Consider the following 27631-nt stretch of genomic DNA (forward strand, 5'->3'; position numbering starts at 1 on the left):
ATGACTGCAAACATTAGCAGAAAGAAAATAAAGTTGGAGCTTCTAGTACAGCCATACCAGCACAGTGTTTTCCTTTTCCACAGAAGGATTCAAGATTTATCCAAAGGTCATATGAAAATCTATAATTTTAGTCCCCAAACCTGCCATTGCCTTATATATGAATTTGACTTATGTATGTCAAACTCGGTACTGTATACAGTATGGTTAAATTAGCTAATTTTAATCACCTAAAAGAGAACATATTACATTGGGTGGGGAGACCTCTTTTAAGCTGTATTAATTTTTTATAAATATTAAAACATTTTTTTCAATTATACAACAAGTTTATGTACTTGCTTAACAAATTCATCTTACTATGATAGTTGCATATCTGCTCTGTGTGAAAGGATTATAGATAGAAGCATCTATTATATTTTGCATAGAATTTTAAAGTAATACAGCTTCAAACATGAAAGCAGCCTTACTGGATCCAAAGTAATCTAGGATTCTTTTCCCACAGTGGCCAACCAGATAACTATGGGGAGTCCACAAGGAGGCCAGGAGCACAACAGCACCCTCAACAAATTGGTATTCATAGAAAAACACATTGCTTCTAATACTGAAGGTAATATTACTATCATGACCATAAGCCATTGCTAATAGTATCCTCAGTTTCTGTGCTTTAAACTTACCCAGTTTGGGTCCAGTGACTATCACTACACCTTATAGTAATTATTAACTTAATAGTTTAATTGGACAGTGTGCAAATAAGCTCTTTCTTTAGTCTTTTCTAAATTTCCATGAATTTAGTTCTTTTTGGATGGCCCAAAATTCCAATTTTAGAGCTGAAAGTGGGGAGAAAAACTTTCACTGTCCGCTTTCTTTATACCATCCATCATTTTATATACTTCTATTATGTCCCTTCTCAGCTGCTTTTCGTCTGAGCTGAAAATGTTCATATGATTAATTAAGCCAATTAGTTTGGTAACAGAAATAATAAACAGATACTAAAACATCTGGCCATGTAAGAAACATGTGATTTGTTTTCATTAAACTTCAATTGGATTGTTATTATTCCAATACAAGCTTCTTTTCTACACTTCTGTCCTATGATTTACTCTTTAGTATAAATGGGAAGTATGGCAGCCCTTCTAACTCTATGATTATGGGTCATGTTAAGTTTTCATGTTTTCTACCCAACAGAAGAGAAGGGGGATGCCTTTTCAATGTAACCTTTCCATTCTCTGCTGATGTAGTTCTAACTCTCAGTCCTGCTACTTGCTGAAAGCTTAATGTCTGTACGTATTCCCCTTTTACTCAAGTGGCAATTACTGGCTTTCTACTCCTTCCTCTTTCCAACTAATTTTAGCTTCTGATCCTAAGGAAAAATTTAGCAACACTTCAACACTCTTCAAGCTTTTTGTAGCAAGCAGGAATGTTTTAATTGGCCATAGCCCTTCCTTCTCCTATTAAGTGAGTGTGGTTTTCTTTTGCCTGTGGGGACCAAATGAGAAACTTTCACAAAAGCACATATTATTAATTGCTTAGATTTTACAGGAATTCTAGCCATATTATCTGGTGTAATGCATGGATTCCCAGTTTCATTGTTATTTCTTGCTGTATTTTAATTACAGTAATCTGCTTTTTCCCAGATCAATCTATAGAGAGAGGTAGAAAAGCAATAGCAGTAACAACAACATAGACATTAGTAGTAGTGGCAGTGGTAGTCATAGCTGTGAAGTCTTGGCTCTGCCTTTCCTCTCCTTTGCTTCAATTCCCTCTGTTTAGGTTCCCAAAAGTGTAGATGCCTCCATTTGTATTAGCTTTTGGGTGGAGCTTTAAAAACCCCTAGAGGCCAGCCTTAGTTGGTTCAGTCCATTTGCCTGCACAGAGCTTTCTTGCTAGGCCCTCCTTTTTTCTGCATTAGAGCTACAGAGTTTAGAGGCCTGGCTATTGTCTGGAAATCTTAGGTCCTAGCAATTCAAACAGGCATCCTTAGCACGTATAAACCCTACCATCAGTCCCAGTGACAACAGAAGCTTGTGGTCAACCCAAGTTTTGGAATGTAGAAGACCAAGTCCACCACTTTGCATCAGAGGCAAAAGACTTTCCAGGACCCCAGAAAGATGAAAGATGACTGAATTCAGCAAATTCTCCATTTGTAATGTAAGCTATTTTACAATAGTCCTGGGTGGAGTTAACCCTTTGTTCTCCCTGTTTTCAGTAACCTTGTTTTGGTTAACTTCCATCCTGCCTAAAGTGCCTCTGTTTGTTAAGGATATTGATCTTAATAGAAGTTATACAGATAGCCCCCGAGTAAAGCCAGACACCATAGTTCTCCCAAAGGCTCGAGCGTGCCATCACAATAGCATTGATGAATGAAGGCCTAGATACCTTAACTAGATTCTGTCTGATTCTTACCACTGTCAGCTGTGGTTAGTACTTGGATCAGTGAATACCAATTCCTTGCCCAAAAAAAACTGATGAAATTCACGGGATCACTATAGGTTGACAGGTGACAAAAATGGACTTGTGGCCACTTTGTGGCTGTATCTTCCAAGTGAGGAATGACAGACTATGACAGAATATACACTTCATGTTTTAAAAATCCCAGGTTCAATCACTGGTCCCTCTGAAGAGAACTGGGCAGGACTGCACTTTGAAAATATGGACAGTCATTCTAAATTGTGTAGATTAGTGGTTCTCAACCTCTGGTTCCCCAGGTGTTTTGACCTACAACTCCCAGAAATCCCAGCCAGTTTACCAGCTGTTAGGATTTCTGAGAGTTGAAGGCCAAAACATCTGGGGACTCACAGATTGAGAACCAATGGTGTAGATGATATTGACTAATAGTTTGACTTGATGTAAGGCTAGTTTTCAGTGTCCTTGTTCTTTTCAGCAGTGGTTTGCCAAAATGGTGAGTTTCCCTTCTTAAAAGCCCATGGAGTCAGAGATGTGGTTTTAACCCCGGAAATCAAGACAAACACACAAACCTTAATTATAAGGTCACAACTTTACTCTAGCACATTCCAGGAAGGATTATAGTTCAAGCATCAGATCTGCACTTTGCTAGAAGTTCTAAAAACAGACATAGGCGATGCAGACAACAGACATCTGGAGTATTTGAGAATATACAAAACACTAAGTATATATCATTCCAGCCAAAAATAAAAATGCAACAGCCATGGGCCTCTAAAATTAGGCTCAGTGTTTTTGTTATACAGTACCATCAGGCTGGAGATGTAGGAGAGAAAAGAGGCATTGTTTGGAAAAACTGATCATAGTTTGTAGAAGAAACCATGTTGCCGGAAGATTCTGGGAATCATCATGCAAAAATTCAACTTTCTGCACTCAGGATATCAGGGAGTCACAGACTATACAACACATCCAGAAATTCAATGTACTCTTTATATCATTCAAATATGGTATAACCCCTGTATCTACAGGGAATATGTTCCTGAACATGATGTAGATATGTGAAACTGAAGGTAATAGTTTATCCTATTAAATTGAAACCCAAGAATGCCATAGAATCACACTGGATGACCTAGAAAATGCTTAGAGAGGTCATATTTTATGGGATTTGGATAAACAAAAATGATGATACTAGTCCTGTAGACAAGGTAGTACTGGACTAAAATGAAGAATATCTTATTTCTCCTGAGCATAAAAATCATAATAGACATCTTAGCCTCATTCTGATATTTCATGATAATTTTTGGAAAGATATTTTGATCTAAAGATGACCAAAACAAATACTTTGCTCTATTTTACATTGGTTGTTTTTAAAGTTATAACTGATGTTATGGTCATTTCTGTACATTGAATGAAAATAAAGAAGGGATATATCTATGCAATACAGTAGAGTCTCATTTATCCAAGCCTCGCTTATCCAAGTTTCTGGATTATCCAGAAACAAGCCATTTTTGTAGTCAATGTTTTCAATATATCATATTTTGGTGCTAAATTAGTAAATACAGTAATTACAACATAACCTTACTGCGTATTGAACTACTTTTTCTGTCAAATTTGTTATATAACATGATGTTTTGGTGCTTAATTTGTAAAATCATAACCTAATTTGATGTTTAATATGCTTTTCCTTAATCCCTCCTTATTATCCAAGATATTCACTTATCCAAGCTTCTGTCAGCCCGTTTAGCTTGGATGAGACTCTACTGTATATATGAACAGATACTGAACACTTGTTATTATAATGATGATGATACTTAAGCCCCCACTGTACTTTCACCTGATGCTTTTTTATCTCATATCAGTATAAATGGTTGCTAGGCTCATAAGCATGTTCTTAGACTGAATTAATGTGTTCTTAATGTTCAAGATATAGATGTCCTACTTTACTTTTTTAATAAGTATAACTGCCTTCGAGATATAGTTCACTAATAGAGATGTTGCTTTGCTTGCTGTTGCAATAAAACGAATTTAATTCAGTATTCTGGTTGCAAATATCTGGAAATCAGCACGAGGGTTATTTAGTCATCCTTATTTTGCTTCTCCTAGCCTTTCATTCGGATATCATTTGGTTGTTAAGTGTTGGCAATTGCCATAGTTACGTTTCTTTTTTAGGAATTAGTTTTCTGAATACAAAAAAAGCCTCATCTACTGCAGAGTTTGGTTTTCAAGCACTGATATAAAGGTAAAGTTTGAATTCTTGAGTGTTTGATGGACTGGTGCAGAAACTGTATTTTTCTAGTATTCTGCCCCCAAAATAGATTTGCTTAACAGTGCCTGTGCTACCTAGATATGGGTTGAAGGCCATTAGGTTGGGGAAGTCAATTCAAGAGTATTTCTAATTGAAACAATGAACAGTTATAGATTTTGGGCTGGTGGAAGAGAAATAGTTGCTTAAGGTGCGAGTAAAGCAAACAGAGGCCAGAGTAGAGCTTTCACTAAAATGATGAAGAAGGTATCATACTTTGATTGGCACATTGACATTTCATAAGTATATTGGTGTTTTTCTTTGAGATAGATGATGCGGAGTGTGAGCACAAAGGGTGTTTTCACACATTTATTTACTTATTTGATTTACATGACTGTCATGCCCCCACAAAAGTTCTGACTACGTTTTCATTGAGCCTCAGTTATCCTTTAGTTAAAATGGTGTTAGTTCTCTTTTTTATAGTTTTCTGTAGGAGGGAACCTCATTTAGACCCTCTTCCTTTAAGAAACGCCCCAGAGGAAGAGTCTTAGGAGCTCTTCACGTGGGGCAAAATAGCCCCGTTTTGCCGCTTTTATTTGGGGTCTGGTTGGGGCCTGCCAAGCATCATCAGATGATGCATGGCAGGCCCTGCCCATATTCCTCACAAAGTGGAGGGCAAGCTCCAGTAGGCGCTTCTTCCTCCACCGCGGAGAGGAAAGTGTGTTTTGGGTAGCTCCAACAGAGCTACCCACACTTTCTTCCCCTTTTCCCCATATGACGGGAGAAAGGGCAGCGGGCCAACACACGCTGTCCCATCCCCACTGTATGATGAGGGAAGGGGGGAGGGCACGTGGAGCACCACGAGCTGCCCCGCATGCCTTACTTTTCACTATTGCCATCAAAATGGCACAGCCCGAAAAGGCTGTGTAAAGAGGTCCTTACAGAGAGAAACCCTCTATGTTGCCAGTTTTCTTATGGTGCCAAGGTCCTAGGAAGCTGCAATACCTCTCACATCTAAGGTGTTGAGGTGTTAGTCAAACTGTTTCTCTATCATCATCATTGTCATTTGTGTCCCACCTTTTCCTCAAAAAAGGACTTATGGCAAGCTATAAATTAAAACCAATTTAACCTCATTTTAAAAATTCAGAAGATTAATACTGAAACAATATTAACATGCAATTAAGTGTTTAAAAGTAAATTTGAATAGTATAATCAAAACAGTACATAGTAATTCAGGGAAATGTGTGTGAGTGTGTGAGTGTTGTGTGCTTTCAAGTTCCCTGTGGATTCATGGTGACACCCACCCCATGAATTTCATAGTGTTTTCTTAAGGAAAGGAATACTCAGAGGTGGTTTTGCCTGTTCTATTATCTGAAAAATAGCCTATAGCACCTTGTATTTGTTTATTGTTTCCCATCCAAGTCCTAATCTGGGTCAACCCTACTTATCTTCCAAGATCAGGTGGGATCTGGTGCCTTTGGGCATTTAGGCCATTTTAGAGAAACACAGGGAAACACAATTACAATAAAATGAGAAACACAATTACAATAAAAACAACACACACATATTTGTTATAGCAATGTAAAAACTAAAGTCACCAAAATCCATGTTTAAATTAATGCTTCTCTGCATTATAATGAATGCAATCTTTGGTGTAATAAATCATGACACTGTAATTTATGATAAATGCTGCACAGGCTGCTACTAATCTCACAGATTTTCTGGTTGGGAATTCCATTTACCACCATCTCATATCAAATATGCCTCCGTCTGTTTTGAAAGTCAGTATCATACAATTGTCTCCTCAAGTGTCCCAACAATCCTGATTCTGGCAGTCATATGTATACAGAAACCTTGTGCTCTATTTTATTTATCTTTTTTATTCTCAAGGTTGTTGGGTTTTTTTACCTGTTATTCACTATTATTAATTAATAAATCTAGCATTTATGGCAATCAGTCAATACGTACTAATGCTCATGTAATGAGGATTTAGTTAATATGCACATCCAGAGACTGCAAAGATTTAAGTCATAAATCATTTCCAATTGCTATGATAATCCAAGAAACAATAACTATTTGCACATGAATTAAATGGAATAAAGAAGAAGAATACCACCAGAGTTTTAATATTCTTGCCCCAAAGAAGCAATTTCCATGTCCCAGGTTTCCACTTTGTGCCAAAAATAACTGGTAGCCAGATGTGTAACACAGATAGTGCCAGATTTCTGGGAAATGACCCAATTTTACTAGACTGTATCATGCACCGCACTCCCAAAAGCCTACGCCAGCTGGAATAATTTGCTCCCCGCAGTCATTGCAACAAAACTGACACGTTGAACAACCACAATATTCGGACAAAAACTTAAGCCTTTCTGTGCTAGAGAATGTGAATACAATCTTTATGAAAGTGTCGCTATCTTACCTAACAGGGACACTTTCATAAAGATTTCATTCATTGTCCACGTGGGTGGCTAAGATAGTATACCTTTGCTTTCTAATGATTCAATGCACATAAACTTAGGATTTTCTAGACATTACTAAATCCCGGAAGGAACTGGGATATTATATTCAAGTTCCTCCCAGGATTTAGCCCCCACCCCAATCCAAACCCCATGCTTTCCCAAGGTGGGGGGGGGTGGCTACATGCTTAATGGGTCAGCCAGAGATAAACCTGGGAGGGTATTAAGCCACCCCCAGCCCCTTCCCTCATTTAGCCCCTAAACTTACCTGAGGGGCCTGTCTGCATGCTCAGGCACCTCTGTCCAGAGCTTTTGGTGTACCCCAAGCTCCTGATGGAAACTCCCTCTTCCCAACCTCCTGTCATGTCATTTTTATGCACCAGGAGCTCTGGATGGAAGGGCCTGAGTCAGGTCCCTCAGGTAAGTTTAGGGGCTAAATGGGGGGCTGGGAGAGGAGGGTGAGGGTGCCATCTCATTCCTTTGGGCTCCAGGAGCCCAAAGAACTGGGATTGCTATGAGATTGATGTTCCACAATCCGGAAAGTCATTCCCCACAAGACCAGCATCTCAACAGATCCGGACCTTTCAGTAAGGTCTGGATCTGTTGAGGTGTCAAATTAATCTGGAGTAAACTGGGAAATCCCAATTTACTCCAGATTAATGCAGATTTACTTGAGCCATCATTTGGATGCCTCAGATAAACCCGTTTCCCTTTATAGGTTTTAGGAGCTATGTAGAAGGCCCTTAGTTGCATGCACAAAGGTATTGAAATATTATGTATAAATTTACATGCAAAAGTTCCAAAACTCCCAAAAATTTGAAACCAAAACACTTCTATCCTAAGCATACCAGGTAAGGGAGACTCAACTTGTACTCTGGTCACAGGCGAAACCCATCCTGTTTTTATCTATTTTACACATCTGTGCTACTGTTTGTGCACTCATGTTAAAAACAAAACAAATAGCAGGCAGAACTAAAATTATGTAGGAACTTTCCTTGGTGTGACTGAGGGCTCTTCCACACAGCCATATAACCCAGAATATCAGGACAGATAATCCATGATATCTGCTTTGAACTGGGCTCTCTCAGAATTGTTCAGAGAGGGGTTGGTTTCTCTGAGAGTCCGCCTGTGGTTTTCCATGTCCAAATGCTTCTACCATTGTAAAGTTGGTCTTTCTTTTTTATTGTTCCATGTGAATGTGCATTTATACATTATTTGTTATTTATAAAGTACATTTTCTTATTTTAAAACATGTAACAAAACTGGGGAGGGTGGAATGGATTAGTAGCATAAGATAAGAGTGTTGTCGAAGGCTTTCATGGCCGGGATCACAGGGTTGTTGTATGTCTTTCGGGCTGTGTGGCCATGTTCCAGAAGTATTCTCTCCTGACGTTTCGCCCACATCTATGGCAGGCATCCTCAGAGGTTGTGAGGTATGGATAAACTAAGTAAGGAAAGGAAAGAATATATATGTTCTTTGACTCTTGTTCGGGCGCTGCGTTTGGTGGTCCCTATGTATACTTGTCCACAGCTGCATGGTATCCGGTAGACTCCTGCAGAAGAGAGAGGATCCCTCTTGTCCTTCGCTGACCGTAGCATTTGTTGGATTTTCTTTGTGGGTCTGTAGATAGTTTGTAGGTTGTGCTGCTTCATCAGTTTGCCTATGCGGTCAGTGGTTCCCTTGATGTATGGTAAGAACACCTTTCCTCTGGGTGGATCTTTGTCTTGACTCTCATGGCTTGTTCTTGCAGCTCTTCTGATGTCTGTGGTGGAGTATCCATTGGCCTGCAGAGCCCAGTTTAGGTGGTTGAGTTCACCTTGGAGGAGGTGAGGTTCGCAGATTCTTTGTGCACGGTCTGTCAGGGCTTTGATTGTGCTCCTTTTTTGACTTGGGTGATGGTTGGAGTTTTTATGAAGGTATCTATCTGTGTGTGTAGGTTTTCTGTAAACTGTGGCCCAATTGTTGATTGGGTTTACGGATGACCAGAACATCTAGAAATGGCAGTTTTCCTTCCTTTTCTTTTTCCATGGTGAATTGGATGTTTGGGTGGATGCTGTTAAGATGGTTGTCAAGACCCAGGCTGCAGAGCACCAATAACCATACACAGAGGCCAGAATCTATCTAATATCTTTGTTAAGGAAATATGTAAAGTCAATAAAAATAAGTGTAGAATATAGTTCAGAAGAAGACCTTTCAGGAAAGGTCAATTATAGTCCAGGAAAACAATGTCCAATATAAAATATTAAGGTCCAAAGTTGTAATCCAGTAACCGAAACACTCACTTTGCCAAGCAAAGTGAGGGAAGATGACAAGGTCCTCTAGTCCATGAAACTTAAGCAAGGCTAGGAAGTAAACTTGATTCTTGGAACACAAGGCTTGATTCAAGGCAACAAGAAACGAGGAGCAAAAACAAGATCCGTGGTGAATTCGTGGCGAGATCCAGGAAGCAAAACAAGGTCCTGGAAGGCAAAAGCAAGGCTGGAAACGGGAACAAGAACTTGAACGCGGGAGCAGCGTAGTCCACACACAACCTACTCCCGGAGCTGACGAATTGACTCCGCAAGATTCCTACGTGGGCAAAACACCTAAGTAGGGTCTCGTTTTCCCGCCAGAGAACAATTCTCTGGGGAACCAGAACCGAAAGCCATTCTCTGAGTCCAGATGCATGACTCCCTAAAGATTCCCATGGGAAGCAGGCTTAATCAACCATTTGTTTGGCGGCGATTCTCAGGCTTCTGCGATTAGCCTGTTGAGCTCCCTTCTGTTGTTGATAATAATCACGGCGAGAAAAAGGGGGAGATTTTGGCTCAGAGCTTGTTTGGGCAACTTCTGGGAGGCAAATCTCCTGCAGGTGCAGGGGCTCCATCTCTGGCTGTGAAAGCTCCAATTCTGGCTGAAAGTGCAGGGGCTCCATCTCTGGCTGTGAAAGCTCCAATTCTGGCTGAAACGGTGGGAAACCTAAGTTTTCCTCTTCATCTGTCACAACAGCGCTAGGAACGGGACTACATGGCCCATGAGTCATCACACTATCCCCCTCCTCAAGCCCCCTCTCAAAAATGGGCTCTCTCCCCGAGGTGCGGGGCCGCGGCTTGGCGGGGTAGGTCTGATGGAAGCGGCGGGTTAAATCGGGGGGCATGGACTGAGGAAGCGTCTTCCCAAGAGCGTTCTTCGGGGCCAAAACCCACCCAGTCAATGAGATACTGAAGGCGGCGGCGATGAAAGCGAGAATCCAAAATGTCCTGAACCTCGAACTCCTCCTCCCCATCCACCAAAACAGGAGCGGGGGCCGGCCGGTCTGCATCAGGGCGCACACCATCTGCCGGAAGGAGCAGGGAGCGATGAAACACTGGATGAATGCGCATAGAGCGCGGAAGTTGAAGTTTGAAAGTCACGGGGTTAAGTTGCGCCACCACTGGATAGGGACCAATGAAACGGGCATCTAACTTCCGGCAGGGACGGTGGGAGGGCAAGAAGCGAGTGGATAGAAAAACCCGGTCTCCTACCTTGATTTCGGCCCCCGGCTGGCGATGTTTGTCAGCGTGGCGTTTATAGTCCTCCTTGGCTTGATCTAGTTGCTGGAGCAAAAGTTGTTGCACCGCTGTGAGTTCTTGCAGCCAGTCCTCTGCTGCGGGAACTTCTGAGGTTTCAATGACAGAAGGAAAGAAACGTGGATGGAAGCCGTAGTTTGCAAAGAACGGGGTTTCTTTGGTTGAAGCCTGGACACCATTGTTGTAGGCAAACTCCGACAGCGGCAACAGGGAAGCCCAATTGTCCTGCTGATAGTTTACATAACAGCGAAGGTATTGTTCCAAAGTGGCATTGGTGCGCTCAGTTTGCCCATCCGTTTGGGGATGGTGAGCCGAAGATAAACGAGAGTCTATGCCCAATAGTTTTTGTAGTGCTTTCCAGAAACGAGAGGTGAATTGGGACCCACGGTCAGTGACCAAACTCTTGGGCAATCCATGTAATCTGAAAACATGCTGAAGGAATAAATCTGCAGTCTCCTTGGCCGTGGGGAGGCCATTGCAGGGAATGAAATGGGCTAATTTGGTAAAAAGGTCCACCACCACTAGGATCGTGGTGAATCCAAAGGAAGGTGGTAGGTCAGTGATAAAATCCGCAGAAATTATTTCCCATGGACGGCATGGTGTAGGAAGGGGATGCAGTAGCCCTGAGGGCTTTTCCCTTCTTGTCTTGGAACGCTGGCATACCGGGCAGGTATTGACATAATTTTCCACATCCTTGCGGATCTTGGGCCACCAGAAATCTCTTAGGATCAAATGCATGGTTTTAAATAGTCCGAAATGCCCTGCTGGCTTGCAGTCATGACACAGACGAAGTGCCTTTTCCCTGCCCGGTCCGGGAGGGATGTAGACGTGATTTCTATAGCAAAGTAACCCATCCTTAAGCGAGAAGGGAAATTGTAGTCCTTGACGAAGTTGATCTTGAGCCCAGGCATCCGCCTGTTGACTGGCCCTGATTTCCTGAGCACAAAGGGGCCCTGGAGAAGAGGGAGTTGATTCAATTGGAGTGGATTTGGTGTTCCCCACTGTGAGCGTGGCAAAGTTCTCGGGCTGCAGCAATTGGGATTCAAAGGTCTCTCTGCGCCCTGCAGCGTATTCTGGTTTCCGTGATAGAGCATCTGCTTGCTTGGTCTGAGTTGGGGTTACATAATGAATCTGGAAGTCAAAACGTTCAAAGAATAGAGCCCAGCGCTGTTGCCTCTGATTTAACTTGCGGGCAGTTCTTAGATGCTCTAGATTCCGATGATCTGTATGGACCTCAATGGGGAATTTGGCCCCTTCTAACCAATGTCTCCAAGTTTCAAAGGCTGCCTTTATGGCCAAAAGTTCTTTTTCCCAAATAGTGTAATTTCTCTCTGGGGCTGTTAGTTGACGGGAGTAAAAGGCACAAGGGTGAAGATGACCTCCCACTGGTTGCAAGAGTACAGCCCCAATTGCGACATCGGAGGCGTCAGCCTGCACAACAAAAGGGGTTTTAGGATCTGGGTGCTGAAGGATTGGCTGGGACGTGAATAATTTCTTTAGTTGTTGGAACCCTTTCTCTGCTTGCTCCGTCCAGCAGAAAGGCTGTTTCCCACGGATGCAGCTGGTGATTGGATCAGACCAGCGGGCAAAGTCTGGAATGAACTTGCGGTAATAGAAGGAAATCTCTTCCATATGTTCCCTTATCCACATTCTGGTGGGTTCAGTCCATTGGCTTACTGGACCTGTCTTTAGGGGGCGGCCATCTATGGCTTGCACCACCCAGGCGTTCTTGAAATCGTGATACTGTAATCCCAGAGAGTCGGCATACTCTCTATCAATGAAATTGTTTGTCGCTCCTGAGTCTATAATGGCACGGATCATGACGGGTCCTTTTTTCGCTGACCACAAGGTGACCACTAGGAGAAATAGGACCCCGGTTGGCGGCTCTTGAGTGGGGTTTTTGACCGGGTTGGCGAGCCTCTCTACGCCCGGTCGCTGGCTTCCCCCGCCGGCTTTGCGCCAGCCGCCTCGGCCGTCTCCGTCTCCACGGCGGGCTTTCCTTTGGCTGGACACTCTCTGGCAAAGTGGCCCCCGTTTCCGCAGTACCAACAGAGGTTTAAACGTTGGCGGCGGGCCTTTTCGGCAACATCTAGTCTGGGACGCACATTGCCCAACTGCATCGGCACCTCCTCGCTTCCTCTGGGGTATGGGGCTGGTGGCGGGGGTCTCCACACTGGACGCGGCTGGATGCCGGCGGGAGCGGGAGGTTTTGCTCCAGCTCTTCCACTCTGGCCTCGGGTCCACTGCTTTCTGTTGGCAAGCATGACTTCAGCTCGTAAACATTGATCAATGAGTCTTTCAAGAGAGTTTGGAGGGTCCACCTTGGAGATTTCTTCCAACATCTCGATGTTGAGACCCTCCCGAAACTGTCCTCTGAGGGCTATGTCATTCCAACCGGTGTTGTGAGCCAGCACTCGGAACTCGGCTATGTACTGGGACAAGGGCCTGTCCCCTTGGGAAAGGCGCCGGAGTTTGTGGCCGGCCGCCTCTAAATTGTCCTCGATCCCCCAAGTTGCCTTAAGGTGATCCAAGAAGTTTTGCGCGGAACTTAAGTGTGGGGAGGCTTGATCGAACAGCGCCGTCGCCCAGTTGGCCGCTGGCCCATCTAGGAGACTGTAAATCCACGCCACCTTGATGTCTTCTTGGGGAAACTCGGCATTACGGGCTTCTAGGTATGCCTGGCATTGGCGACGGAAAACATGAACCTTGGAAGCTTCTCCAGAAAACTTGGTTGGCAACGCCAGGGCAGGGAGACGGGTTCCGCGTTCCTTCAAGCCCCGTATTTCCCCCTCCTGCGTATGGAGCATATCACGGATTCTGTCCACTTCATCCTTGGAAATGGTGTAGCTGAGTGGTTGGTCACCCGGTCCGGCTCCGGTAGACATTCTGGCCGAGGTTGATTGGTGCTTAGGGTGGCGGAGTCAAACTGTCAAGACCCAGGCTGCAGAGCACCAATAACCATACACAGAGGCCAGAATCTATCTAATATCTTTATTAAGGAAATATGTAAAGTCAATAAAAATAAGTGTAGAATATAGTTCAGAAGAAGACCTTTCAGGAAAGGTCAATTATAGTCCAGGAAAACAATGTCCAATATAAAATATTAAGGTCCAAAGTTGTAATCCAGTAACCGAAACACTCACTTTGCCAAGCAAAGTGAGGGGAGATGACAAGGTCCTCTAGTCCATGAAACTTAAGCAAGGCTAGGAAGTAAACTTGATTCTTGGAACACAAGGCTTGATTCAAGGCAACAAGAAACGAGGAGCAAAAACAAGATCCGTGGTGAATTCGTGGCGAGATCCAGGAAGCAAAACAAGGTCCTGGAAGGCAAAAGCAAGGCTGGAAACGGGAACAAGAACTTGAACGCGGGAGCAGCGTAGTCCACACACAACCTACTCCTGGAGCTGACGAATTGACTCCGCAAGATTCCTACGTGGGCAAAACACCTAAGTAGGGTCTCGTTTTCCCGCCAGAGAACAATTCTCTGGGGAACCAGAACTGAAAGCCATTCTCTGAGTCCAGATGCATGACTCCCTAAAGATTCCCATGGGAAGCAGGCTTAATCAACCATTTGTTTGGCGGCGATTCTCAGGCTTCTGCGATTAGCCTGTTGAGCTCCCTTCTGTTGTTGATAATAATCACGGCGAGAAAAAGGGGGAGATTTTGGCTCAGAGCTTGTTTGGGCAACTTCTGGGAGGCAAATCTCCTGCAGGTGCAGGGGCTCCATCTCTGGCTGTGAAAGCTCCAATTCTGGCTGAAAGTGCAGGGGCTCCATCTCTGGCTGTGAAAGCTCCAATTCTGGCTGAAACGGTGGGAAACCTAAGTTTTCCTCTTCATCTGCCACAACAGCGCTAGGAACGGGACTACATGGCCCATGAGTCATCACAATGGTCCAGGAACTTGCTGAGTTCTTCCTCTCCATGGCTCCAAATTGTGAAGGTATCATCTACGTATCTGAACCAAACAGTTGGCTTTTTTGGTGCTGTTTCTAGGGCCTGTTTTTCAAAGTATTCCATATAGAAATTTGCTACTACTGGGCTGAGAGGGCTCCCCATGGCCACTCCATCCTTCTGTTCATAGAATAGCTAGTGGTGAGGCAATGGTGAAACAGGGCTGTGATGTCTTCTGGGAAGTTTTGTTTGATTAGTGTGAGGGTGTCAGCCACTGGGACTTTGGTAAAAAGGGACACCACATCGAAGCTGATCAGAATGTCATTGGTGCTTAGATTGAGGTTGCTGATCTTTTCTATAAAGTGTGTTGAGTCCTTGATATAGTGCGCAGTGAGCCCAATGTGGGTTTGTAGCTGTGTAGCCAGAAATTTTGCCAGGTTGTAAGTCGGCGATCCAATGGCACTTACAATGGGTCTGAGTGGGATGTAGTCCATGTGGATTTTGGGGAGTCCGTAAAGCCTGGGTGGGAGGGCTTCTGATTTGCACAGCTGTTGGCGTATGTCAAAGTTAATGGAGGAGTTCTTGATTAGAGTGTTTGTTTTTCTGGTGATTTTGTTAGAAGGGTCTTGTTTCAGTTTCTTGTAAATTGTGGGATCTAGAAGTTGTCTGATTTTTTCTTTGTATTGTTCTGTTTCCATGATTACTGTGGCATTCCCCTTGTCAGCTGGAAGAATGATGATTTCTGGATCTGAGTTGAGATCTTTGATGGCCTGTCTTTCTTTTCTCGTTATGTTGCTGGGGGGGGGGAGTTTTGCATTTCTCAGGATCCTTGCTGTTTCCATTCTTACCTCCTCTGCTTCTTCCTCAGGGAGCTGGTAAATTGCTGATTCAACATTGGCAATGATGTTTTCTACTGGGATCCTGGTGGTGGTGACCGCAAAATTTCCTCCTTTTTCTAGAATGGATACTTGGTCTTCAGTGAGTTGTCTGTCAGTCAGGTTGATGATGGTCCGTGATTTATCCAGTTCTGGTTTTGGCTGTTGCTTACGGCATTTATCGAAGATAAGAGTGTTTTGAGTTAAGAGCTCGGTCACAGAATGAATTAAACTCTTACATCAAGGTATCACTGTATAGTTTGGTTCATTTCTGAAACAACACCTGATGCCAACAGGATTCTCTCTCCTGTGCCAAATAGAAAGGGTGTGGAATTTCTTGACCAGGTTTACTTGCTCCTTTCTGCCTGATGTGATTCTTCTAATTGTCCTTCTCTTGCATAGACATAAAATTGCTATTTCTTACTCTTTTAAAAGTGGTAATCTCAAATACATTAAATTTATTGCACCTAATTTCCTTTAGGTGAAATTGACATTAAAACATGTGGTTTGCCATAGTTATGGGACATTCGAGGCACTTTATATTTAATAACATTAATGATCAAATTAAGCCTACATATGCACAGAATAACTGGAAATGGCAAATGTATAAGTGTGCTTATGGTATTTGTCAACATTAAGAAAATCACTGGTATTCAAATTAGATAAATTATTGCCAATGGTTATGTTGGACATTTAGCAGGAAGAGTAATCCAAGAGTACTATGTGATCAAATTTTTCACTGTCCCAAAAAGGTGCAGTTTGCATATCGGACAAATGGTGAACTAAATAAAGGCAACTGTTTCATTTTCTTTCCTCTTTCCTCATCATAATAGCACTTGTGAATCCAAATGTTGTATCACTATTGCACTGATGCACTAAAACTCTAAAAAAAAAAACCTTCAAAAAACAATGGAACATCAAAAAGTGAGGAATTATTTCTGGTAACAAACTGCTCCCCAAAATAATAGAAAAAAGCTCACTGACAAGGAATTAATGAACACCAAGGTGAAAACATGTAACAAATATGAAGGAGATACTTAGGCCCCTTTTACACTGCTGTGTAAAATCCAAATTATTCTGGGAGTAGTAATCCAGAAAGTAAGCTTTTTCCAGCTCTGCCTACTTTCCCTTTTTGAATACAGACTGTACATATGCACAAATACAGAAGGCACTGAAGATGCATAAAATGGTTTAGAAATCATTTAAGAGTGAAATATTCAAATGATTTATTCTTAAGTGAAAATATTGAACCTGGTGGTAGAAAAGTCAGAGGATGGTGTAGGTTAGACAGATGAGCTGTCTTTGTAATGGCTATGTGGGAAACCAGCTATGAATAAAGGAGATCATTTTGGTTCCTGAGAAAGGTTTTTATGACTGCTCAGGATAGCAGCCACAAGATTTCCACAGACTTCTTTTGGTTAGCAGAGGGATACCACCTCTGTGCTTTGGGAGTTCATACTACTGAATCAGACAGACAGTTTTATTTAGCTCTGTGGTTGTGTGCTATTGCAAAATATTTATGGAAGGCTCATCCTGACCTTGGTGGTACAACTTCTGGTTTCCATCAAAATTATTCATCTCTGTGCATGAATTTTCCAAATGTACAAAAAGTATACAAAGAAACACCTGTGTTTGTGCATCACACCAGTACTTCAGTTGTCCTGAAGTTGTTGGAGAGAATGAAATAACAAGGTTTACTGGGTGTTTTTTTAACGTAACTGCAGAAGTAAATATAACCATGTTCAATAAAGCTTTCTACAGAAGTTGGGGGGAAACATACTTTATTAGACTATAACTCTCAAAAAATCCCTGTCAGTAAAAGCTCTTTAAACTGAAGGAAAATAACATTCTGTCATCCACAAATGAGACACAGTACTTTTAGAAAGTTAAATGTCCGCAAGCCATCATATTCTTATGTCTGGCTTCCGTTCCTTTCAGCTATCCTATCAAGGATCTATAAGACCTTATCCTTTTTTTCTCTTCAGGTATAATTCTCTCAGTGCTCTTCATTTAAGATAATATTTACAACTGATTCTAAGTAGCCAGCTTCTACACAAAGCCAACACTAATAATGGTATTGCCTTACTATTTTGGATTTAAAAATAGTATTGATATATTAAAGCAGTCAAACATTTTTAATGGGGTTCATCTTGAATCAATGCAATTTTTCAGTCCTTTGTCATGGCTCAATGCTATCAGATTGCGGGAGTTTTAATTTTACAATGTCTTTAGGCTTCTCTGTCAAAGAGTGCTGGAGCCTCACCAAACTACAAATCTCATGATTCCATAGCATTGAGCCATGGCAATTAAAGTGGGATAAAAATACGTTAACTGTATAGTACAAATGCACCCTTTGTGGACAGATCAGACTAGAATGGCACAGAACAGGGCAGTAGCAATGACCAGCCCTAGTGGGTCATACAGAATCCTCTGAGGACTGCATGTGGTTTTTTAAGCCACCTGTTCACAAATTAATACAGGAATAAAGATCTCTCGTAAATGTATGACAAAGAACTCAGAATAATCAGTTTTCTTTCTGTTTTCAATAGCCTCCTGTGGAATGCTGAGAGTTTGAAATGCAAGGGCAAATTGATTGCTTCCTGGATAGCCATATGGAAAACAGTTGCTCACAATTTGTTTCACTGAGTGAGAAAGAGGGGAAGTTTAATTATTTGCTGTCTGGTCAAAATGCAGTCAGATAATAAGCATTTATCAAGTGATTCAAGTTACTTAAGAGTAGTTAGTTATCCAAAGTTATTTGCATCACTTAAAAAGTCATACAACCCTACATTTAAATAATTGGTATTCCCAAGGTCATGAATCAGACATTTGCCTATTTATATTCCTTTCGTTTACCCAAGCTAATACCTGTTCATATTCACTTTCTCAAATGTGTAGCTTGGCGTTCTCTTTAAAGGAGGGGGAAGAGGAGGAAGAAACAACAACTAGGTTGGATTCATGTTGACCCATGACTAGGGACCTCTTCACATGGCCTTTTTGGGCCATGCCATTGCGCCAGCCCATGCGCCCTCCTTCCTCCTCTCATCACATAGAGAATGGTCCCTCCAGATGGTAGAAAGGGTAGTAGCGTGTGACAATGTGCATTGGGGAAATGGGGAAGAAAGTGCCCACAAGCTCTGTCCAAGCTGCCCAAAATACACTTTCCTCCCCCTTTCAGCGCTTCCCCATACTTTAGGAGGAAAGTGGATGGGGCCCGCCATGCATTGTGTATGACCCTTGGCAGAGCCCGTCCTTGCCCGCGAAGCATTATATGGGTGTAAAGTGCCCATAAAATGCAGTTCAAGGTGAATTATTGGCAGTTTAGACACAGACTTTGTAATACCCGATGCTGCTGTTTTGTGCTCTCTTATGCTATACTATGGGCACTAAAGTGACAATGACATGAGTGAGAGGCAAGTGTATTGTTAACAAGAGACCAGAAGATTGGAGCATTTGACTATCTTGTTGAAAAAGAAAGAAATAATATTACTTAAAAAATAACTGTTCTTGTAATTGGGTTAGGATAATCTCAAAGGTATAAATGCAACCCGTTCCTTTTTTAAAGCATTTTTCCAAGTTTTGGTTCTTGCACTCATTAATGACCTCATCAGGAGCTGGGCTTTAGCACAGCTGGGAAATCACCAGCAATAATAAGATCTACCAATCAAAAGGTGACCAGTTCGAAGCCTGGTCGGGGTGAGCACTTGACTGTCAAGCCCTGCTCACTGTTTACATAAGCAGTTCAAAAACAGCTGAGCTGTGATTAGAGAAATTAGGTACCGCTAATTTAGTGGGAGAGGTATTTTACGATACCATAAAATGCCGATGACCAAATGAAAGGAGGAAGTCCTGATGGCTCTTCATCATAGAGAATGGAGCAACAGCACACCCTGTGACTGAAACCGAGCACAACCTTTGAGCACAACCTCCAAGGCACTGAAGCTGGACTTCAAACACAACATATCTCCTTTCTGTCTGTTGTGTTCTGTTCTGTCTGTCTGTCCAAACGGCATGGAATGTTTGCTGTGTATGCGTACTGTGATCCGCCCAGAGTCCCCTTGGGGAGATAGGGCAGAATATAAATAAAGTGATAGTATTATTATCATACGGGGTAAATTCAATGACATGTTCCAGTTCACCTTCCCTTTTGCAACGGAGCCCACCGGCTTCATTTGATGATGCACAGCTACTTCCACTGGGGCTCTACAGTAAAAGGGAAGACAACTGGGTGCATATGCCGCCACTGGCAACACAGGAGACTTCCCGTATTCAATTGAGATCAACGGGGGGAGCCAGGCAGCTGACGCTTCCTGCCATGGGATGAGCAATGGGTGAGTCAGGCAATGCAGGGCATGGGGCAACGGGTTCCCCACATATCCCGACATTAACTGCCGGATTCACCACAATGTGTGGTGATTCCAACAACCCATCCGATGAGGTCGTAAGATTTAATGTAATGGAAAAAATACATATAAGGCATTCAACTGTTACTGCTACTGAACAGAGCCATTTTCATGCTAATAGAATGCCTTCTATACTGTGCCATGAAAATTAGTTAATCCTTTTACAAAGCAATAAGAAAATTAATTCCATAAATCCTGGCATTGGAATCTCAGTGTATAAATACTGCTAGCAAGGGAGGTTTGCTTCACTACACACTTCAAATAAATAGAATCAAAATATTGTTTTGCCCTTTGTCTCCAGACCCACAGAAGTCAAACCAATGTATCAGTTTACCATTGGAAGGGTGTCGCCTCATTCAGCTGCTTCCTTAAGCACCTCTTTCCCACTGTCCGTTTCCAAAAATACATTTCAGACAGTCTGTGTAAACACTGAAGCCAATTCTAGTACAATGTAATTCCAAATCTGCATTTAGTAACATTTGGATGTTTCTTGTTTTCAAACCATTGTATCTAACATTTATTTTCCATAGTGTTAGAAAGTTTGAAAGTTTGAATTCAGAAAAAAGGTACCTGAGATAATGCACATCAAAATATATGAGAATTTGCCAGGGAACAAAACAGTTGCTGTGTTTTTATGAAGGCTATAATACACTTTATGCTCCATTTTTATCAAAGTATCCGACTGAGGATAATGTTTATTTGCAGCCTTTTCCTTGTCAGTCTAGAATTCAAGGATGCACTCCAAGCAGAAAAATATATTACCAGATCATCCTTGACAACAACAACAACAAAGTGGCCAGTGATCAGCCAAAAAAAATCTAGATTCTAATTCATATTAGTTTGTCCAAGAGATAAACTCTTAGACATTTCAGAAAGCAAGTATTCTTCACTGTAACAGAACCATTCTGTTAGTTTAGTAGCTTTAATGGCTGGCGGGGATGAGGGACAGGGCCTTTTCAGTGGTGGCCCCCCGCCTATGGAACGCCCTCTCAAACGAAATTAGACAGGCTCCCTCCCTCCTGTCCTTCCGAAAGAGAACAAAAACTTGGCTATGGGATCAGGCATTTGAGCATGAGTACCAGCAGAATCGCGATATGAATATATGACTCACTGATAGACCTCCACCTGGACATGAAAAGCGCCTTAAATGTTTATTTAAATGTACAATTATGCCGTTTTTAATGTATATTTTAATTTTAATTTTTAAATTTGAAAGATTTTTAAATCTGATGTAAACTGTTTTTCTGATGTTTATGGTTGTATTGTAAGCCGCCCTGAGTCCCCTGATGGGTGAGAAGGGTGGGGTAAAAATGATGTAATAAATAAATAAATAAATAAACTATTTCTGATATGTTGCCTCAAAAATCCTGTGTTTTCACTGACTTCGTATTTACTTACCATGTTGGGCCAATGTAAAAGTGATATTTAAATTCAGCTTTGGATGTATCCGCACTACACGATTAGAATGCTTTGATACCATTTCAGTTGTCATAGTTATATCCTTTAGAATCCTAAGATTTGCAGTTTGGTGACCAAGGAATCAGAATTATTTGGCAGGGAGCTCAAGTGCTTCACCAAACTACACAATCCTGGAACTTCATAAAAAAGGAGTGAAAGCAATTAAAGTGGGATCAAACTGTTATAAATCCCTTTCACTATCATATTGATTGTAACACCTTTCCCATGTGTATACATTGCTTTAGTATATTATTTGAACATTCTATTATTCTTTTATCTGTCATATGTGTCTCTCCCAAGCATGGTGAATAAAGTAGGACACACACAGTCTGACACCCATATTCACAGTGGGTATGTATCCAAACTTTATGTGGATTCATGAAACCACAGATAATAGTGAACTCTATTACTTTCACTGGGACAAATGATAGAGGTACCAAGAAGAGGCTCCAAGTGAATAAGTGAAACCATGGATAAATGAAACTACATAGATTGGTTCTGCAGATACAGAGGTTATATTGTATTTTAAAAACACAATAAAATAATCACTGTTCAGAGCTCAATCTCACTCTTATGCCTGGTTCCATGTGTACAGTTTCTTAAAGTTATATATTGAGAAAAATATATGATGATAATTCATAAATTAATAATTGTGAAAATTCCAGTCTATGATGTCCTTTATGAATCAAAATCAGTCTTTTTCCAAATATCCAAAGGAGTTTCACAGTGCAAAGGAAAGAGTCTTCATTTTTCACTCCATTTCTTTGCTTTTCTTGAGGCTACATTGAATCTTTTATATCATATACTTCTATATAAGGAATAGAAATACCACCTTGGTGTTCAAAATATGTAACAGGTCAAGCACAAATATAACTTGATTAATGCGAATAGCTTTCCACAGAATAATGTGGTGTAAATTTATGTAGAGGTAAGTCTGTGGCTTATTTACAAGTAGGCAAGTATATATACAGTTGCAGCCAAAGCCAGAAATAAGCGTAGGGAAATCAGGACAATTTTTTCCAAACAGTGATAGGTTTGGGACTACAGCTACAGAACAACTTCTCTGTGGAAAAAAGGTCTTGTCAGTCCTGGCTTTCTGTAATCCTGAAGTTCACATTACATTTCTATGTCTCTGTCTCCAAGGAATTATAAACAACATAAAATGAGTTTGATGCCCTTTGAATCCGATGGTTCTCTTTTTTTAAAGTGCAAGATTGATTTTGCAATAAAAGAATAACCATGAAAACGCAAATCAACATTAGCAAAAGATTTGCATCACTAGGATGTCTGTGTAGGATTCTCAAAAAGGAGAAGCATCCAAGTCATTTTCAAGGAATACAATTCTCCACTTATTACAGACAGTACTGAGGAATAGGTGCAGAAGTTACAGAGAACCAAGACAGTGAGTTAACTTCCTTTTCTTTACAAAATTCTTCACCTCCACTGCAGTTTGCCAAGTCAGACTTCAGATGACTCCTCTAGTGAGATTTATGAGCTCTGGGTGACCTCTTGAGCTCATGAGGAGGGCAGGCATGGAATTCAATCATATGCCCTTCCCACCCCACCCCAATATACCAGTGATGTATGAATTGGTTTTGAGATTGAAGCTCAAAGAATAACTTCTGCTTGCCACAGATCTTCATTTCTACACCAGTCTTTTCTCCCTGCAGGAGCTAGACATTCTCTAGAAATTCATCCAGTTTCAAGAACAACTGTCAAAATACATTGCTGCATGAGCTGCAAACTCATTCCTGGGTCAAGGGCTAGAAGACTCTTTAAGCGGGACAAAACCAGAACTCCAGCACTAGCACATTATATAGAAATACATCACACTGGTAAAAACCATAACTGGTATAAATTATACCATAACTGGTATAAATTGCTGTTGTGTTTCATTAAAATATTAATACTGACAAATTCAAAGAGATCCAAGGTAAGGTATTAATGTTTCGTAAATTGAGTAAGAAGCTTATGCATCTAACAGAAAGCCTTCTGTATATATGTTTTCCCCTTTCACATATACAATGAGAATGTTTACTCTCAACATGAAGGACATACAGTATGAAGGGAGGTGGTACATAACTTGCTTCTTCCCCAACATTACCTTGCTATATGCTATTGATTTTAATGATATGTCTCCCTGCTTTTCCATTCAATGGCCGTGCTTGATTCTACTACCAGAACCACATTCAGAAAGAATAAAATGCAGTAAAAATGAAGTATTTAAGAGACAGATTTAGTTCCACTGTCATAGAAAGCAAAAGCTCATAGTCCTGCTTAATATCTTCATGCAAACATAGGAAGTTGCCTTGTACCAGGTGATACTATTTCTCCATATAAAATCATAAAATCGACTCTGTCCATTCCAAGTAGCACTGGTTCAATTTCAAAGTCAGAAAAAACGATCTTCCCTTTTAAATCGTCAGAGATAACAACCTCAGCTTCCCTGTAATATTTACTTGTTCTGTGTGTGTATGTAAGAGGGTGTTTATGCCATTTCTTGTTTGTTTGGCTTGTCCACACCCTCTGTCTCCCTGCATCAATTGGTCAACAGGTAGTTTTAATTTGATCATTTATATTCTACATTTCTCTGTCTTTTCCCTACATGTTTGAAGAGTCCAAGTTACAGAGCACCTAACCATGAGAAGTTATGAAACCTTTAGTACTTGCAAGTAAATCTGAGTCATATGTTTTATCGAAGAAGACTGGAAGGGCCCTTCCATACTTCCCTGTATCTCAGGATCTGATTCCAGATTATCTGCTTTAAACTGGAATATATGAATATCCACTGCCAGATAATTTGGAATAAGCAGATAATCTGGGATCAGATCCTGGGATATAGGAGCAGTGTAGAAGGGCCCTATTAATGCAGTTCTACACAGTTCTACTTTAACTGCAATGGCTCAATGCTATAGAACCATGGAGATTGTAGTTTTACAAGGTCTCTAGCCTTCTTTGCCAGATAGTGGTGGTACCTTGCCAAACTAGAAATCCTGGGATTCCATAGCACTGAGCCATAGTAGTTAAAGCAGTGTCAAACCTAAGCCAACTTTGTTTCTTTGATAGACCCTGTACATATGGTGTAGTGGTGCAAAACTGGTTCGTGCTCAGGTTTGGCTTGCAAATACTAATTTTTCTGCCTGTGAGTTCCAACACATTTTCCCCATTTTACCTGCTACATGGGATCATTATAAATGGAGGAGTTAGGAACTGGAACCTGCAGACAAAATATATGCAGTGCCACTTAGCTGTGGCCCCTTTCTCTTCCAAAGGGCAGAAGTGTAGGGAGGTGCCCTATCATAGCTCGTGTGACCTTCTTTTACTTTAGACTGAATGATATAAAATTGCTCTAGGGTAGGAAACAATAGGGACTGTGGAGAGCCCATAGCATAATGGCAGATCCCATTATTTTGAGCACAAAAGATACACAGTCTTTGTCATCTTCAAAAAGAGCTGGAAAAAATCATTCCTGACTAAAATCCTAGTGAGATTTTGACAAGCAGAGATAACAGTACTGACCTATATGGACCAGTGGTTTGGGTCAGTGTAAGGCAGTTACCCATGTTCCTTTATTAACACTACATGAAGGGAAATGCTTTCCATTGCATTGTTAGTGCCTGCCAGTTCTTATCTAGCTTTCTTGCTATTTTACTAAATATCATGCTCAGTAACAAATTCTAACACTGATGCTTAAAATAATACTCATATTTTTCTTTGTGGGTCTGTGTAACCTCCCACTGAGATTGTTTACAATGCAATCCAGCTTAAACAGAGAACAGTTGGATAAAAATATTTTGCTTCCTATATATTTCCACCACAGGCTATTTTGTCTTCAGACACACGTACGTTTCCCCAAAGGATTTTCTTGGTGACAGATAATTTAAAGAGAACCACACACCTTGGCATCTTCATTTAAAGTCTTCCAAGGAAGCCAAAAATATCGGGTTTCATCAGTTTTTCAAATAAACAACTTTAAGAAAAGTTGGCTATACACAATATAGTTCTCAAAGCACCTTGCTGATGTAACTACACCACTATCACAGTGAAAACATATAGTTCTCTCAGAATACTGGCCCCAGGGCTGTGTGTTACAAAAACATCCTAAACCCAGAAAAACTAAATTTAGCCACCTCTATGTACTGTACACAACACGTTCAAATGCATATATTTATTTGATTTTCATAATTTGTTTTTCTTCCTGCCCAGTTGGCCATGCTTCCTAGTCCACAAAATCCCATCCTGTTTCACTTCCTACCCAGATTCTGTTTTTCCAGACTTTGGAAAGTTAGTTTTCAGACAAATGAATACATTGGCACGCTAAAGTCAATTGAATTTCAGAGTAATCACCCAACCCCTGCTTCGTTATAAATAGCTTTAGCATGTTATTATATTAATTCTTCTTAAAAGTAACTTTCTGAACACTCCCTCCTACTCCTTTCCAATCAGTAAGCATTTCATGACCACCAAGCATGTTCTGTCTTTATTAAATTGTTCATAAGACTGTCACATCACCTTTCTCTTCCTCTCTAAATAATTTTATGTGTTTCTACAAACTGATAGAGATCAGGCAACCTTACTGATATCTCCAATTGCATATTGATGGTGGTGTCTTTTTGCATACATAAAACATAAGAAAAAAGAGGAAATTATTTTCATGAGCCTTTGCCCAGAGGTATTTGGTTTATGGGGGAAGAACACATTAAAATGTCACTTAATTTTATTCCTTTCATTATGCAACATACGTTTCAATGAACCAGTGAGGAATGGTTTTGAGATTTGAAGGTAGATCATGGGATGATAGTGCCATAAGTATTAATTCAGTTATTTTTGCTATATAAAATTCTTAGTACTAAAATGCCCAGTCTGTCCTTGATTGTCCGTATTCTTAATTTCTTACCAACACAAACCAAAGAAGAGATAATGTGGCATTGTTCTTTTGTACTGTCCTGAAACACCATCCTATATGGATTCTTCCAAACTAGTTTAAAGAGGCATAACACCTCCCAGTACAGCTCCTTGAGTTTTCCTATTTGCTGTCTGCCCTGTGTCATTTCATTCCATTCCATTCCTTATGAGAGTGTTCATATCAGTTCCTGGATGTACACAGGGGGTCAGCGCTCTTTAGTTTTTACTGTTTGGGTCCCCAGATGTTATTGAACGGCAACTCCCATCACTTTTGATTATCTGCTTTGTGAACTGGTGATAATGGGAATTGCAACCCAACAGCACTTGTGCCTCTGATGTTGGGGAAAGGTTAAAGGACATTTCAAAATCAGATAGCATGTCCATGAGCCTTGTATCTAAATTCAAACCGCATTAACTTGACTAAACAGAACAAACTGCAGTTTTCCAGATGTTACTGTATCACAACTCCCATCAGCTCTAGTCACTATGTCTAATGATGGAGAATATAGGAATTGTAGTTCAGGAAGATCACATAAAATGACAAGGAGGGCCAGATTGGGCCACGGACCTTGAGTTTGACACATATGATCTACACCTAGATACTTCCATTTTTTAAAACTGAAGGTGAGGCTTGCTGAAATGATAGTTTGAAAGGCAAAATTTCTCCTTTTTTATTATGTTTTTATTAGAGTTAAGAATTGTAGTGTTAAAGTGTTCCTTCACGGATGCAATATAACCCTAAGAAAAACTTATTTTAAAAAAGCAAAGGTAGGGAGACATTTTATTCTAATATATTTTGCAATTAAACTCACTGGAGGTAAGGGATAAAATGTCACAGCTTATGCATAGACTGCCAGAAAGTAGTCCAGGCCAATGGAAATGTTATTTGGATGTTTTAAAAAAAAACCCTAAAGGCAATAGCAAGTGATACCACACATTCCTATCATATTTGCTCAATCAGGAGAATTTAGTAGTGCATTGCATTTTGCAGAACTAGAAAAGATACTGTTTCAGTTACTGTTTCCAAATACTTATGCCTGAGCATACTGTAGTCCAAAGAAGTAATTTTTCTAAACTCTGAAGGGGTCACTGTATTCTACTACTATAAACTCTTGAGCTTTTCAGAATTTCAGATTTCAGAATCAGACTCCTACCTTTAAGTTTGAGGTCCACATTATGTCTCAGCCAAGGATAGATTCCATAGCTTGAGGAATCTTCAGGAATTGGATTATTCTGTATCCAGCCCTCACAAGCAAACCGGAAAAAATTATCACAGGGGTCCACAGATGTATTGAGCTTGCTTTTGATTGCAGCAGCTGGAAAGATGTAGATAATTTCATGTAAGATCTTTGGCATTACAAAATGCATTCAATATTATTGTTCAAAATATATGCAAATTCTCTCTACATTTCCTGAATCTTAGCTCACTTTTCCCCATTTTTTATTACTTGGT

General features: G+C 40.9%; 1 protein-coding gene across 3 annotated transcripts in view; it reads right to left on the reverse strand.

Annotated features, from left to right (window-relative positions):
* Positions 1-27631, reverse strand: part of phex (phosphate regulating endopeptidase X-linked) — a 145082-nt gene that overhangs the window by 106031 nt on the left and 11420 nt on the right. For all 3 annotated transcript variants that reach the window (XM_062977220.1, XM_062977219.1, XM_062977222.1), the window contains exon 3: positions 27333-27494. In XM_062977220.1, coding sequence (XP_062833290.1) covers positions 27333-27494 — 162 coding nt within the window. The remainder of the gene's footprint in view (positions 1-27332; positions 27495-27631) is intronic.

Source organism: Anolis carolinensis, chromosome 3, assembly GCF_035594765.1.
Source record: "Anolis carolinensis isolate JA03-04 chromosome 3, rAnoCar3.1.pri, whole genome shotgun sequence".
In the NCBI taxonomy this organism is placed as follows: domain Eukaryota; kingdom Metazoa; phylum Chordata; class Lepidosauria; order Squamata; family Dactyloidae; genus Anolis; species Anolis carolinensis.